This window comes from Sinocyclocheilus rhinocerous, unplaced genomic scaffold (assembly GCF_001515625.1).
Source record: "Sinocyclocheilus rhinocerous isolate Xijiao unplaced genomic scaffold, SAMN03320098_v1.1 scaffold143, whole genome shotgun sequence".
NCBI classification, from domain to species: Eukaryota; Metazoa; Chordata; class Actinopteri; order Cypriniformes; family Cyprinidae; genus Sinocyclocheilus; species Sinocyclocheilus rhinocerous.
In genome coordinates, this window is record NW_015644616.1 from 9163 (window position 1) to 25315 (window position 16153).

At 40.9% G+C, this 16153-nt stretch overlaps 1 protein-coding gene across 1 annotated transcript; it reads right to left on the reverse strand.

Moving 5' to 3' along the window:
• Positions 1–843: 843 nt before the first annotated feature.
• LOC107758403 (carnitine O-acetyltransferase-like) lies at positions 844–13428 on the reverse strand. The gene is made up of 15 exons (XM_016576127.1): positions 13125–13428; positions 12654–12869; positions 12349–12467; positions 12065–12118; positions 11669–11834; positions 7462–7636; positions 7136–7226; positions 6901–6988; positions 5038–5138; positions 4619–4738; positions 3135–3257; positions 2906–3044; positions 2770–2832; positions 2554–2691; positions 844–1804 (listed from the first exon to the last, which is right to left on the reverse strand). The coding sequence occupies exons 1-15, from the start codon at positions 13173–13175 to the stop codon at positions 1601–1603; spliced, it is 1848 nt and encodes a 615-aa protein (XP_016431613.1). The 5' UTR covers positions 13176–13428; the 3' UTR covers positions 844–1600.
• Between the last annotated feature and the right edge of the window lie 2725 nt (positions 13429–16153).

A 16153-nucleotide genomic window follows, 5' to 3' on the forward strand; every position in this document is an offset into this window, starting at 1 on the left:
ATCATAATTATTGCATAAATGTTAATTAGTACCATGAAATTCTCTCAAAATACAAAAGAAAAAAATATTGAACAAAAATATATTAGATTGATTTTACTGAAGAAAAAAAAAAAGTTACCTTTCACTTTTGACCGCGAAGACCATGAGTGTGACTCCCAAATGAGGAGCGCACAAGGGTTAAAGGAGTTTCTTATGCTCATCAATATATATGATATAACATTTATATAAATGACCACCCGGATTTAGACCTACATTTTATTTTCATAAAGCGTTCACAGGCAAATTTGCTTTATTCCCTGGCGTCGCAATCAGGCACATATAAATGTCAGGAAACATGATTCCTGGCTTCATGTCTACATCCATGGACCACTGGATATTTGGTAAATTGTAAGGAACACTATATCGAGTCCAACAACCTTTAGTTTAAACTGATCACCGTTTGTTTTATTTGCATTTTCACAGTTTCCCTATTAAAGGGGTCATATGATGCTGCTAAAAAGAACATTATTTTGTGTATTTGGTGTAATGAAATGTGTTTATGCGGTTTAAAGTAAAAAAAACACTCATGCAGCAGGCTCTTTCGCCACTCAGTCTGGCTGAGGGGCCGTGTTCCGGAGGGAAAGTGACGTCAATGCATACCCTCTATTGCCACCCACTGCTACTTACACCAATGGCTGAAATAAGCGCAGTTAAAAAAATCTAAATATGTGGGGAAGCTTTGCTATGTGACTATACTGTATTGCAATAGGTAGCACCTTCATTATTAATACTGAAGCACTAGCCAGCACATAATTTATATTCTAAAGGGTGTAATCATTGTATTTGGATATGGTTAGAGCTATGGTTACGGGGAGAAATACAGTAATTGTTTTTTCCATATGAAATTGTTTGCAACTTTCAAAACACCCTAACTACATTATGTATTCAAACACAGTGGTACTTCGTTTACTTGAATGAGGGGACATTTGGAGAACTCTGGCAAAAGTTTCTAAAAGAAAACTCATTTGTTACCAGTGTACTAAATTTATTACCAGACAACAAACATGTTTTTTTTTTTCCAAGACATAATGAGCAACAGACATCTCCTGTATGTTTCAATAGTAACAATAACAGATTTTGTAACAAAATCTGTGATTTCACACAAATATATATGCGTTACATAAACATTTTATGAGGAAGAAATGTATATCAAATTGAACTGCTGGTATGTAACGTCATACAAAATCAGACTTATGTGAAACTCCATGCACTTTAAAAAAAGCTGTAGAGGGACCCAAATGCACAACAAGACAATTTCATATTTCAAGCGCCTTTAAGTTTGGTACCGCATTAGATTACTGGTTTAAGCTCTCATGGCTGTTCTTAAAATACCAAAAATAGCAATCATACATTTCTTCCTAGCAAATGGTCCATCATATATCAGTTGAGCATCTCAGGTGCTCGAATGCGCTGTACTTCATGCAAACTTCCATGAAGACCACTCGTTTAACAAAGCCTGGCACGAGCACATTCTGTTCACCACATATTAAAGGCTGTGTTCCTGAAGCTGCCGCAATGCTGGAGTAGAGTGTTAAAACCATCACTGAATGTCTAGACGGTGCTAAACGGTGGGCTGAAATAACTCCTGGAGATCACGAAGCGATCGTTCCAATGTGAGAGCCAGCTTCTCCGCATTGGTTTCCTCACAGCAGTTGAAGGCAGTTACGGAGAAGTGGACGTGATCCTGCTGTGGATTGTAACAGACTGCATAGCCATCTGGAGCCAGCGGTCCAAAACACATCACACTGTCTGTGTTAGTGGGCACCTGTGAGGAAGATGCAACATGCAAGTGCTTTTAACTTTCTTAATGATCTTCTCAACATTTAGCCCTGCTGTGTAAACCATTTTAAATTGGCATGGAAAGGTTTGGAAAGGCCAAGGGTGGGAAGCAAGTGTGTAGCACATATGCTGAAAAGTGAAGCCAAAACTATACTGTCTGCAGTATTGGTCAAAAACTCTGCCCTCTCAATGTAAACGAATGTGACCTGAGGCCAACTAAAAATAAATAAACAAATTACACTTTGAATAATTTTTTCCCAAAGACGGTTTCTGTCATTTTAGGTAGTTCTTATCACACTGATGTGTGTTCATTTTTCTAATAAGACTTTGATACCGTGGCTCCACTTCCAAGTTTACTATTTTGCAGACTCTGGCTCCAGATAACATCATCTGCGCCAGATGACAGCTGCCATATCTGGGATATTTTGGCTTCATTTATCATTTTTACAGTCTATGGTGGGAAGAGGGTAGGTAGTGCACCATTCGCAACAAGCCACGACACAACAGATCTGCAATGCACTCAATATGGGGATGAATGAAGAGACATGAGCCCTACAACAACTCCCAAGCATCTTCTATTCTGTGATTGTCCTTCAGTTTTGGTTTTCAAACCAGAAGAATTAAATGTTTGCATTGCGTTATATCATTTTTGTGCCAACATTCATGCCAAAATGGTTATGTCCTGAGAATGAGGCTTAAGGCGTAAACTTTTGTTTGAATGCATCTAAAAGTTACCTGTCCTGTCCGGAGTTTCCAGTGAGTGGCAAGTCCATAGGCCGTGTCCATGAAGATTCTGGGCAAGCTCAATCCCTCCTCGATGGCTTGAAGTTTAAGACCCAGCAGGTGGCGGTCTATACCCTGCCCCATCAGTGACTGATCAAAAATGACACTCATTATAGTCAACATAAATTAGGATCTGGGCAGAGAGTCAGAAGGATCCATGTTACTCACCTGCTCTGTGAGGATGCTGTACGCATCAACAGCCTCTCTCAGCAGCTGCACCTTGGCTTCTCTCTAAAACACATGCCAACACACGCATTTAATGATCAGTGTTACTTATAAATGTGACATCTCGCGTGGTACTCACAGAAACGGCATCATCATCATCAAAGGCCCGTATGAAGCTCAGCATCTGATTGGTCGGAGAGCGGATGTAGTCTGTTCTTCCTCCCCGGAACATCCTCAGAGAGGCGATGTCACAGGCGGCGCACACTTCACTGTGAACTCTAGCAGAGAACAGGAGCCAAACGCACACTTGTTCATTTTGATTATCTGCCGTTACTGGATGATGCCAGAGTGTTTTCTACAAGCCTCACCGGTAGTAGGCCAGCTGAATCGCCACCTGGATGAAGGAGTTTGGACTCAGCTTGAGCTGTTTGACGAACTCTTTTCCAAAGCGCTGGAAGTTAAAACATTTGATGTCCAAATCGTTGATGAGACTAAGGGGAGAATTTAGTTTTAAAAATACAAATTAGCATGTTCCACCACTACTACTGTACACACACTGTTGTTCAACCTGAGGACCCCACCATCTCAGCCTGCCTTTCAACATCTCAGACTGGACGAAGAGATAATGTCATTATCTCAAATTGGCAAAGCAAACTCAATACTCAATCCATCCTGGTAAAACTGGGTTCTAGTTGTACAACACCAACCAGCGGTTTGTGTGCGTGATGAAACCGAGACGAAACAATCATCTGTGTTGTAACTCATGTACACTATTTAATATCTGTTTTCATATTACTCTATTTCGTATTACATGATATGAAAATCTATTACTTCATAAATCTATTTCATATTAAATGATATACTACACTGTATACTCATTTCAATCATTTTCTATTTCTGTCTGATCTTATGTAGAGTGCTGTGCTGTCTTCACAAGTAAATTAGAGATAAGAGAATGCTCCATCTCAAGGTTTTAAATGACATGCAAAATGCAACCGTAATTTTCCAACGAATTTGCTTTTGTATAATAACGTGTTGAATTTGTGCTTGTCAGATGAAATCCAACATTGAACCAGACACAACTTAGATTATTCATTAAACTCTTATTACTATTATATAAACTCTGCTTAGTTTTACCATGCTTTTTGCTCTACCCGTGCCTCTTGGCTGATGACATTTTTGGATATCAAACAGGTTTTGGGTATCAGACAGAACCTGAACTGCTTTGGATATAAGACAAAACTTTATGTTAACTGCACTGGGATACCAGAAAAAGCAGATGTCTTCTGACGGGATCTGGTAAAGAGATTGGATCCAAAATGTTTGGTTTTTCTGACATGTTGGAAAAACCTAACACAGTGCTGTGTGTTTTTCGAACATGAACTGTTAACTTGACATGCCATAACGCAAAAATTAATAGTAGCACATATTGAGAACAGAGAAAACAGAGCAGATGCAGAAAAAAGGTTTAAATGTGCTGGGAAAGCAAGACCTTGCGCTTATGGGGCCGTACTGGCTAGTCTCGCAAACTAGATAAGTTAAAGTTGGCAACACTGCTGTAAACTGTAAATGCAACAGAAAAGCCTTGCAATAACAATATGAGCGCGACCACAACACTACTAGGAGACAGTAAGTACGGTATTGTCATTTTCTTATAACGTTAGAAAATTTAGACTGGCAGCTCCTAGTCCAAGCTCCTGTCAGTTCAAGACTGGACTACTGCAATGCTATATTTGCCCAACCTCCCAGCTAGCACAGCTAAGCCTCTGCAGCTAAACCAGATTGCTGTGGTGTGTCTGATCTTAAAACCAACCAAAAAGAGCCCAAAACAGTAACGGGCATTTGAACTCACATATCCAGATTCTGCTTGGCCATCTCTAGATCCCATTTGATCTCAGAATTGATGTAGAAGTAGAGTTTCTTGGGCATGGGCAGAGGAATCAAAGGAGCTCGCACTCGGTCTGGTTTCTTACTAACAGAGAAAAACATGGTCAATTACTGTTACCACTCAAATCTCTTTTTAGGCTGGCATCTTACTAGCCGAATTTTCAGCCAATTTAAAGTTGTCAGCCTCATTTCACTGAAGAGAGTCTGTGCACCTCTCCTCACAAACCTCCGCCGGAAGAAGGCGAGAATTCATCAAAAACGGTAGTCGGTGTGACAACTATCTGGCTAGTGAGATGCCGCCTAATAAAGCAATGCGGAGATCAGAAATGCATAGAAAAGTTTGTATCTGTATGTTTTTGCCTTAAGGCATGAGTTTGTAAATACCAGTATTCTAGTACATGATCCAACAATGTGGATATAGGTGGACCTTCGGCTGTCGCATGTTCGTACAAGAGACCCCACGACCCATCCTCACCAACAACAAACTGAACACAGAAACAGAGGGGGAACTGAATAAATAAAACAAGTAAACAGATACAGGGGGGAAAAAACAAATACGTTAACAATGAAAATTAAGAAAAGCTGAAACTGATTAATCATGATTTACTCAATACTGAATTCAATTCCAAGCAAACAAAAAAAAAAATGAGCTCATTTCTAAATATTAGGTTCAGCAATTTGTGTGGATGACACTCACAGCATAAATTACTGCAACGGCACTTCACACAAAAAATGTGGAAATGCAAATAAAGCAATAAGCCCCAAGAAGCCGTGGTTTACAGTGAATTTATAACAGCTAAGGGGCGTTGTTAGGCACGACGTGAAGCGGAGTTAGCTGTTATAAATTCACTGTAAAGCACGGCTTCACGGGGCTTATTGCTTTTATAAAACGGTTATTTCATATACGTAGTAAGGTTTCACAGAATAAAACGGAGCAAATAAAGTGTAATGATATTAATAAAAACAGTATTCTTCCACCAAACAATGTAGTTCCTCAGAAACAGTTGTGGTTCCAACAAAGTGGTTGCCGAGCAACAGACAAATGTAAACAAAGGTGTATGTTTGTAGAGTAACTTTGAGCGCGGCTCAGCCAATCAGAATCAAGGACCGGAACTCTCTGTTTTATAACATAATATAATTACAATAAAAACAATACTAATACATAATTTTTTCTATTATTATTTTTATTCAATATAAGCACTACTTTATACAGGGGTTGGTCAAAATAATGTGAACACCCATTATTATAAAAGTTCACAATTTCTTTTTTTTTTTTTCAATGTCTACTGTATATACTCTAGTTTGTATGTCAATGTAGTTTAAGGTGTTTTCTGCAGTATTTGGTACAAGCTATGGGTGAAACTGATAAATTGTCAGACGTGCAAAAATGATAAATCATGGGAGCCTGTTTACCAGAAGCATCTGTAACAGCCCAACTGTATGGAAAGCATGGAAAGACTTTGTCAGCGAAGAGCAATAGTGGTCAAAAAACTTAATTTGGATGACTGTCGGGACACTTAAAAGGATTGTGTAAAAACAACATGGAAAAGTGACAGCAAACCTCAATATTCACCCGTTTCCACAAAAACTGACCACAGAGAACTTCACAAAGCCAACATCCATGAAAGAGATGCAATTTACTAAAACTTTACATCACAGACACCAATGCTACGTGCTTTTATGATCTTAAAACCTGAACAACTGTAGCACTTAGATGAACTTCAACATCTGCCCTGGTCAGACGAACCACCTGACTGAAATATTATCAAACACTGTGAGCAGTTTTGGAGAGAACGGTGAGAAGCAGACTCCCACGGTCAACATCTCTTACACAACAGAGCAGATGTTCTGATCTACATTCAGATGGAGACTATTCAAAAGTTGTATGAATCTATTTTGAGAAGGTAGGAAAGCTGTGTTAAAGGCAAATGCTGGTAAAACACCTTAATGAAATATTTCCTATTTCGCAAGTGTTCACATTATTTTGTCCAACCCCTGTCGATCTTACATGTGTAAAGAGGCAGTCCTCCACTGGTCTTTAACATTAACTCTATGAATGACAGTTGAGTAATGATGAACATTACATTCACCATACACAAATTACAACATTAATTGTGCCATCAGGGTTTGCTTTAGAAATAAACTACCTGGAAAAAAGGGTCATTCACCATCCTTTACTTATTAACAGAAGCCAGTCCTAGTCTAAATGACAGAGCATTAACAACAGGCCTCGGGCATGTGGCTCACCTGTAGGGTCTTGTCAAACCAGCGATTGCCACTGTTTGAGAAAGTCCCACCTCCATGCAAAATCTGTGCTGCCATTCGACTAGAATACCTACCAAACAAACAATGAACATCTTTAGCACCACATCGGTAAAGACGTAAACAATTTTGTTATCAATTAGAAGAAAATACACTGCTTAGCTCTAGTAACTGTCAGTATCATCCACAATCAATCAATCAATGTATGAACAATTCTTACTTCTCATCAGAAATCCTCATAACTGGAGAGTCCAAACACAACGTAAAGATTGATTTCTCTATCAGCCTCACAGATTCTTTATTGATTTTATCTGAAGCGAGAGAGAAAAAAACAACAACAAACAAGTTTAAATCAAGCATGAAACTCTCGACAGTGCAGCTAAATGGTAAAAAGTCCAGTTTAATCGGTCTCAAATCCACAATGGGTCATATGAGTGAAGCCAGAGACTGGCCTCGTATATAACAACCCTACTGTGCATCACTCTTGCTAATGGATCTTTCCTGGTGTTGTGTTTAACAGTAGTTGAGAGTGCAGGTCAGGTTTACCTCTGAGCAAGCGTGTGTAAGCCTGACCCCAGGTGTGACGATGCTCGCTGGTCAAAATCCCCATCGGCTGCTTATCTGTTTTCCACGACTGAGAGCGGATCCGCAACAGCTGAGCATGGATCTGACTTTCTGTCAATGGTGTTCCATCACTGTTGTACACATCCAGCTGGAAAAACTACACACAGCCACTCATTAATCACGAAGATATACATTTGTTTGTTTTAAAGAAACTGTTTATTTGTATAATTATAATGAATACATAACCTGATTTATTACAAGAACCCAAAATGAACCATGAGTTTTCATTATCTCCTCACTATATGACTTTGAAACTTTCAAAATCGGTGAAACAATTGGTTACCCTCAACTTAAGGAGCAAGTTTTGCTCAATGCAAGTACTCACAGAAACAGCAATGTCTGGCTGATAGTGAAACAAATCAATAATGCATTTAGGAGAGATTAGGCAGAGTAACATATCTGTCATCATATACAGTAAATAAAATGAAGGCTTTATGCGCTTTATTTAAAGGGGTCATATGATGCGATTTCAATTTTTCCTTTCTCTTTGGAGTGTTACAAGCTCTTGAACCTTTTCAAACTTGACAAAGTAACTAGATGCTTAACAGAATGAAAAGATGCCTCACAGTGACAGTGATATTAAAAACACGTGTCCCGTGTGAAAGGGACCCAATATGCTGTAGTTGGCCGAAATGACTGAAATGAGATATGGTGCTGAAACGAGAAAGCAGCTCGATTTTGTATTTTGCAGTTGTTTTGTTTTGAGTATTTTGATTTTAAACGTTACAGTGCAGGTGTCCTCAAATAGTGGACCAGCTTGGTTCCCACCGTGAGACATAATGACAACTGTAGCACCACTTTCCAGTTTTTAGAGTTTAAAGTGAGCAGTGCGTCAGCACAATGGAGCTCTACACACCACAAGTGCTCAACGGCAATGATCTTTCAGCACCATACCCTCTAATATTTTTATCTAGAGCCAAACAAGCTTCATTCAAGCCCTATCCGGGGCCTTTCCTCATGCTGTGGGGGTGTTTTTCAGAGGCAGGGACTGAGGAACTCCTCAGAGTAGGAAAGCTCAACGCAGCAAAATATAGCCTTAATGAAAACCTAGTGCAGAGCACTCAGACCCTCAGACTGGGCAGAAGCTTCACCTTCCAACAGGACAATGAGCCCAAGCACACAGCTATGACAACGCAAGAACTCTGCGAAGAATTGCCAGAGCCTGGGCTTGAACCCAATCAAATATTTCTGGAGAAACCTGAAAATGTCTGTCAGCCCCCATCCTCCTGACAGAGCTTGAGAGGTGAAGAGGTGAGGAGAAGAATGGCAGATAATTGCCAAATGCAGATGTGCAAAGCTTGTCGCGTCATACCTGAAAAGACTTGAGGCTGTAAAGGTGCTTTAACTAAGTACGGAGTTATGGGTATGAATACTTACATGTATTCAATGTACGTATTATGGTGTACGGAGCATAGAAAAAAAGTGAAAAAAAGTATTTAAAACATAAGGTAGCAACATAACAAAATGTGAAAAAATGAAATTATATCTATAATATAAACCTTTTTATTTCCTTTACTCCCTGAACTTTTGTGTATACATTTATATTGTCAGTAAATAAAATACCTGTTTTTAAAAAGACCTAAATTAATATTGTAATACATGGCTATAACTTGCATAGGCAATGTTAGATGTAGACAAAATTTCAAATGGATGTGTAAAACACACAAGTATAACTATCTAAAAAAAAAAATACAAACTTCAGGAGTTTCTGTTTGAGTTCACAGTTAAAAAAAAAAAAAAACACCAAATTGTTGCTTGCGTTTTTTTTTTTTATAATTCTGGCAAATTCATCTTGTAATACATGGCTATAACTTGCATAGGCAATGTTAGATGTAGACAAAATTTCAAATGGATGTGTAAAACACACAAGTATAACTATCTAAAAAAAAAAATACAAACTTAAGGAGTTTCTGTTTGAGTTCACAGTTAAAAAAAAAAAAAACACCAAATTGTTGCTTGCGTTTTTTTTTCTTATAATTCTGGCAAATTCATCCATTCTTCGAGAAAACAAATGTAAGATTGGGACTTTAAATTAGCTAGACTGAAACTTCTCCTGATTATAATTATATAAGGTACTTGATGCTAGAATAGGTTTGATAAACAAAGAAAAGTACAGATGAGTCAGGTGCCCCAAAAATGTCCAAGGTCTAAACTTGGACTAGGCTAAGCATATTGAATGTTTATTTTTTCTTTGAACCTCAAAGCATAGAGTTTACTTCTTATGTATTTTGTACTACTCCATAATGATGTTCGAATTGATCTTATTTGTAGAGAACTGTAGGTAGGATCCGACTCAAGCCCAAGGGCCCCCAGCCCCCTAAAGCCTGGGACACACCAAGTCAACTTCAAAGAACTAGCAGCAATGAAAGCTAGCGGTCGACGGTGTTGTCGCCTCGCGTCGGCTGAGTCTGGAGCAAAAAGCGTAGCTTGAACACACTGCACAGACTGCAGCCGACTGCAAAATAGCAAGTGCGTTCTGCGCCTGCCTGAGAGGAAATAACTGTCTATATCAGCAGCTATCAATAGTCTATATTTGACATTCAAAAAGAGAAACTGAAAAATGTAAACAAAGCAGTGCTCGCTTTCCATTTTGAATAGGGTGCGTTCACACTTGTAGTTCGGTTCTCTTGTTTCATTTAGTCCGGACCAAAAACTAAAGATACATTTGGTCCTGGTCCGCTTAGCATTCACACTGGCATTTTTGACAGCGAACCTAAAGATACCGAACCTAAAGGCACAGTGACGCTTTCGCACCTGATTGGTCGGTTTGAATGACGTATATTTCGTGAAGGAACTGTTGACACTATCTACAATCTCAATTAGGAGTGTCAATGGTCCATCTGAGAGATAGGTGGCGGTAATGCACTTATAAATCTGCGATCTGCCGTAAAGCAAGAAGAAGAAGATGCATCACGCCCTGGTTGTCGAGGACGTGCTCAGGACAGTTCAGACATTGCAGTGCATCAGAGGTAAAAAACGATATAAATACAGTTCAGTTTCTTGCACAGACTGATCGTTTTTTTGACTCTCAAAGCCGTGATTCTCATTCACTTCCATTATAAGACTGACAGACTGCAACGGAGTTAAAAATCTTTGTTTGTGTTATACTGAAGAAACAAAGTCACCTACATCTTGGATGCCCTGGGGGTGCAGATAAACATCAAATTTTCATTTTTGGGTGAACTATCCCTTTAAAGTACCCATTAACCGATCGGTCTGCGCAGCGCCACTTTAAGTCGAACACACCTAATGCCGTCTGCTGGACAGTGCGCTCATTGCTGCGTGTACATATGATTTTATTTTGACCACCTGCGAACTCACGAAGAGCTCATAAAAGACACTTTACCTCCTCGTCGCTCCACGTTTGCCCTCTGCTCTTTTTGTTTTGGATACACTGCTCGTTCCGCGTCGTTAAATCATGTCGCATAGCATCGCATCTTGTCTTTACTTCCTGTTTTTGGTTCGTTTGGAAGTACTTGGTCCCAGTTGCGTTCATATTTCATTCGAACCGCACCAGAGTTCATTTGGAAGCGGACCGAGACCCATCTTTTTAGCACTCTCGGTCCGCTTGTTTGGTGCGCACCAGGGTTCGGATGGCAGCGTTCACACTTACTCTAATGAACCGCACTGACAGAGCAATCGCACCAGAGTTTGTTTTAATCGAACCAAACATGACAAGTGTGAACACACCCTCAGTTACGTTGATAACTTTCTTCATTTTAAGCGGCTCATGTTGTTTTGAAAATATTCACGTACTGGAATGCTCGGGTAAGATAACGTAACATTAGAACACCTTCTGTCTGTACAGTCTTGATTTACTTGCTCGTTTTCATCTCTTTCGCTTTAATTCTCATGCACTGACATGTTCGCTAAACTGAACATCCAATCAGAGTTCTCACTCTCACTGATGGCACCAACGCCAATTCAACATGCTGAATCGTGCAAACTGCCGCCGACGTGTGGAGCACACTGCAAAAACTAGCACGACAGACAGGACTGTCGGCTTGGTGTGTCCCGGTCTTAAATCCTGCCCAGATATGTGACAAAAACAAAGATATATGGAAAGATTTTGAAGATTCATAACTACATCGATTTTGATCATAGCATCTTACTAGGTAATCTAGGTTACCTGGTAGTTCCTGACCACTGTAATGTGAGCTGGGCCACGGCGTGGACGTCCATAGTGAACCACATGGTCATGTTTGGGTCCTGGGATTCGACAGGAGGAGAACAACTGAGGAAACAATTCCATACATAACGGCTGTCCTCGCATGTACTCTAGCGCCAGCTTCCCACTGCATTAGCAAGAGAGGGAGAGAGAGGAAACAAGAAAAAAAAAGAGAGATAGGGAGTCACACTGAGCTACAGACAGCAACAGTATGATATATTTAGAAATAATATCATGATATTAAGTTCCAGTGTTTGGCACTGCTTGACTCAAACATGCAGACCAGCATGAGTTAAAGGTTAGCCGTTAAATTAGCACAGGTGCTCGGACATAAATGGGTGTAAATAATGTCCAGACCTGTCCACCTGAGCTTTGAAGTCCAACACTCCTGCAATTAGTTTTGATGCAAACCTGCACAAGAGACAATGTAGACATAACACATATATAGATTGAATATGCAACCCTTACACTGTCTTAGATGTATCAGATAAAACAGCTTGTTTAATGCGTTGATATTACTGTGCAATCAATTATCTGAACCATCTGAAAGGAAAGTTAAGATCACTGAAGATGACATTTATGTCTGTAAGGGTGTTTGTTTGAGTGTGTGTGTGTGTGTGTAGATTGTAGCGGTCACATACACTAGTTGACCTCTCCAGTCAGTGAAGTCACGTTTGGGCAAAGAGATGGCAGGGTTCGAATGCACTGCCAAGGGCTGCCTGCACTCCAGGTATGCCCACTGCACCCACCAATCTGAAATCTGTGAAAAGTCAAGACACACACACACACACACACACACACACACGCACAAAAAAACACACCAGCCCTGCCTATTATGGCATTTCTGCTTTAAACACTGCCAACAAAACGTACCACGGTACTAAAGCCTGTCCAAATAAATCATGATATTGACATGTTTTATATGGTTATTTAGTGCTATTCTCACCCAGTTGTGTGAATGCTTTGCTCTTTTAATCAGCTCTGGTTGCAGTTTTTCGCCTAGACCTCCAGGGCAGCCGAACTTCTGCACGATCTTGCGGGTGTGCTGGAGCTCGTCCGGCGGCAGGAGCGGCTCCAGGGCCGTCAGGTAGCGCTGCAGCGTCTGGAGCAGCGGAGGCACCGGCTGCGGCGGCACCGAGGAGTGGGCCTGTCTCAGCACGGCCTGGCCAACGGGACACAGGATGACTCGAAGTGAGGAACTGTCTACCTTCAAATATACTTCGAAATCATTTCTCTCATATCCTTGTGTAAGACCCCTCTACCCACGCACAGAAGTTTGCATCTGTGTTAATAAATAAGTGCTGAAATGTTTCACAAGTGTTTCGAATGATCACCCCTTTTAAATGTGAATATGTGCTGAACACCCATAAAAGCATGCTTACTGTATAATATATGCACAGTATTACACAACACTTACCCTGTGCACGAACAAAGAGCATATTCTTGGAGGCATTCTCTCTAAAATCATTGTTCTACGCTGTTTGTTGCTCACGATGAGATAGCAAACTAGTACTTTAAGCCTGCGCAAACATGAACGTCACGGAGACTCTGAATCTTCATCAATGATATTACGGTAAGATAACGAGTTCTTCTGAGGCACAAAACAAGACCGCAGTAAACTATTCTGACAGTTGAAGTGTTCAGACTGTTCCCCGTCGTCAAAGTTCGTGAGCTCCAGCACGCGCTTCGGGTGTGGACGCTGAAACACGTGTGCACTGTTTAGTGTTGACTGCCCTATTATTTCGTATATGTGCGCACAAGGAAATCTATCCAGAGCCTGAAAAGAAGTGCCTCCAATGTTAACAAAAAAAAATAAAACTAATGCAGCAGTACACTGGCACAGAGACAATATGCCGTTTTTAAAATGGATAGTTGACAAAAAAAATAAAATCTGTCATTACTTTGTTCCAAACCTGCAGGGCCCCTGCAAACATGTGAGTCCCCCCTCTGTCAGTTCGGTTCAGCAGAGTATGCCAGGCATACAGTATGAGCCCATCAGGACACTTTTTTAAAATTCATTTATGTTTATAGTATATTAAAATAAAATTAATATCTGTGAATTATAGAAGTTGATAAGTGAACTTGCTTTCCTGTCAGTTCAGAATAAGGAACAAATTACCTGAACGGGTCATTCCTATGTTCCCAAGGCCCTACGCTTCCCAGATTTGTATGGCAAATAATGAACAAATGACCCTTTGTCCTGTGTTCCCAGGTTAGGGTTTGGGTTAGAGATGTGCCATAGGAAAACAGAGTTAAGGAAAAAGTTCACCCAAACAAGTGAAAATTTGCTGCTAGTTTAATTACCCTCACGCCATCCAAGATACAGGTGACTTTCCACTAATGATTATTTATGGTCCTTGATGATTCATAAAATGCAAGTCAATGGGCACTGCCACTCTGAGAGTCAAAAAAGCAGATACCAAAACACTCCTGACAATATCCTGAGGTCTTATGAAGTTAAATGATTGGTCTGTGTAAGAAACTGAAAACTAACATTATTACCAGTAAAGAGATACAGACATACAGTAGGCTACTACCCCTCTGAACAAACGCAAAAGATTATTATTTTTTCTTAATGATCATACAATTCATGATGGCAAAATTGAAATTAAATATACTATTATTATTATTATTATTATTATTATTATTATTAAATATATAGACTTCTTAATACAATAGAAATATCATTAACATCTGTAAAATAAGTAAATTAGCCAATTTTGTTTAAATGAAGGGTTGACTATGCCCTCAATTAAATTCAACAAACATATAATTTTCTCCTACTTAATATGTCCTCCATAATTTTTCTACTCTGACCCTTCTTTACACTGAGTGCACAAGTTTTTGACAAACTGTCTCATCATCAATCCTTAGCTCCTGGAAGATGACCTACTTAAATGCTCTTTCTACAGAATCCCCCACAGGTGCTCAAGAGTGTTAAGATTGGTTTCAAACCTCTCAGGTTATGTATGTAACCATGGTTCCCCCTATGGCAAGCCGTTTTGACTTTTATTCATTCTCAGGATATGAATTCTTGATATCAACAATTCAATTTTTGTTTTGTTTTGTTAATTGTAATACAAGTATAAAAGTAATTTTATTCTGTTTCTTTTTATTGGCCACCAAGTCCTTCGGATAATTAAAGGAAAAATGAACAAGGGAACGCCTCGTCTGGATCACCTTCCTCAGGTCTTGCCTACCTCCCTTTGATCCGTGATTCCTCCTAGCCATAACCGCAGGTGGGGGAGGAGCGCGAGCCTTCTGTGCCCGTCTCTGATCCTCAGACCGAGACGGGCCAGGATGGAGAGCAAGATCCGTGGTGCGGCACAACTCAGCTACCTCATCAGGAGAAAGACCCTCCCCTTTATCCAGGTCTTTCAATAGATCAGCCTGATACGCCTGAAGCACCGCCATCGTGTGCAACGAAGCGACAGCCTGACCTGCTGCTGCATATGCCCTGCCATTTAAGCGAGCTGTATCCTGAAGGGGCTTAGATGGCAAGGAGGGAGTCTTGAGAGAGGATATCTCACCCATAGAGAGATAGCTAGCCAGCATCTCTTCTACAGGGGGCATCTTCTCATAGCCGCTTTCGGTCATCCCCTCGATGTTGGCATAACTCGTATGCTGGAACCGATGGATGCGTGAAGAAAACGGCCTCTTCCATTCCTTCTCGACCTCCGTATGGAGATCAGGAAGAAAAGGAAGGCTGACCTGAGCTGGGGGGCTATGGTCAGACAGATAACGCTCGTCGAGATGACCTTGCGGTACCACCTTCCTGGCCCGCTTCCATGGCAAGTCAAGCCTTGCCGTGGCGCGATCCATAACCTCCAATAGCTCATCATACGCAGGGCAGGAGGATTGGGAGGGCTCAGCCTCAACTTCTTCGCCCTCCTCAGACATCTCCTGCTCTTCCTGGGCCAAACTCAGCAGAGCACTGGCCGCTGGATCAGATGATGCTAGGGAAATCACATCATCATCCTCCAGCAGCTCACCCTCATCCACAAGCGAGAGAGGGAAAGCCCCTCCTTAAACTCATCGGCCAGATCCGCCTGCGATCCCCATGACCTCATTCTCCTCCGTGCCTCAGCAGCGGCGGGTCCTGAACCGCGGGGAGCAGACGGCTGCCCCTCCTTCCTCGAAAAGAGAGACAGACGAGAGCGGAGCTTTTTCATTGAAAAACGCTCGCAGTGAACACAGATTGCCCCCTCGAGGACATCGCGTGCGTGCTCTTCGCCCAAACAAAAGATGCAAAGATCATGTGTGTCATCAGGTGTCAAATAACGAAGACACGGATCCACACATTTCCTAAATGTCTTGCTAGTGCTCGCCCTAATAAGGGAAGAAAGATCGCTCTTACCGGAATGCACGCTTCAAACAAAACAGTCACTGAAGACGAAGAAGAGAATGACGTGTTCTCCCGGCGCCTATTTATACTATAGTCGCACC

What these genes read in the sequence shown, in the direction of transcription:
- LOC107758403 (XM_016576127.1), bottom strand. Translation starts at nt 13,175, where the DNA reads ATGATTTTAGAGAGAATGCCTCCAAGAATATGCTCTTTGTTCGTGCAC. An exon ending in GCTCTTTGTTCGTGCACAGG is followed by an intron (nt 12,870 to 13,124) that starts GTAAGTGTTGTG and finishes CCCGTTGGCCAG; the next exon opens with GCCGTGCTGAGACAGGCCCA. An exon ending in GACTGGAGAGGTCAACTAGT is followed by an intron (nt 12,119 to 12,348) that starts GTATGTGACCGC and finishes TCTCTTGTGCAG; the next exon opens with GTTTGCATCAAAACTAATTG.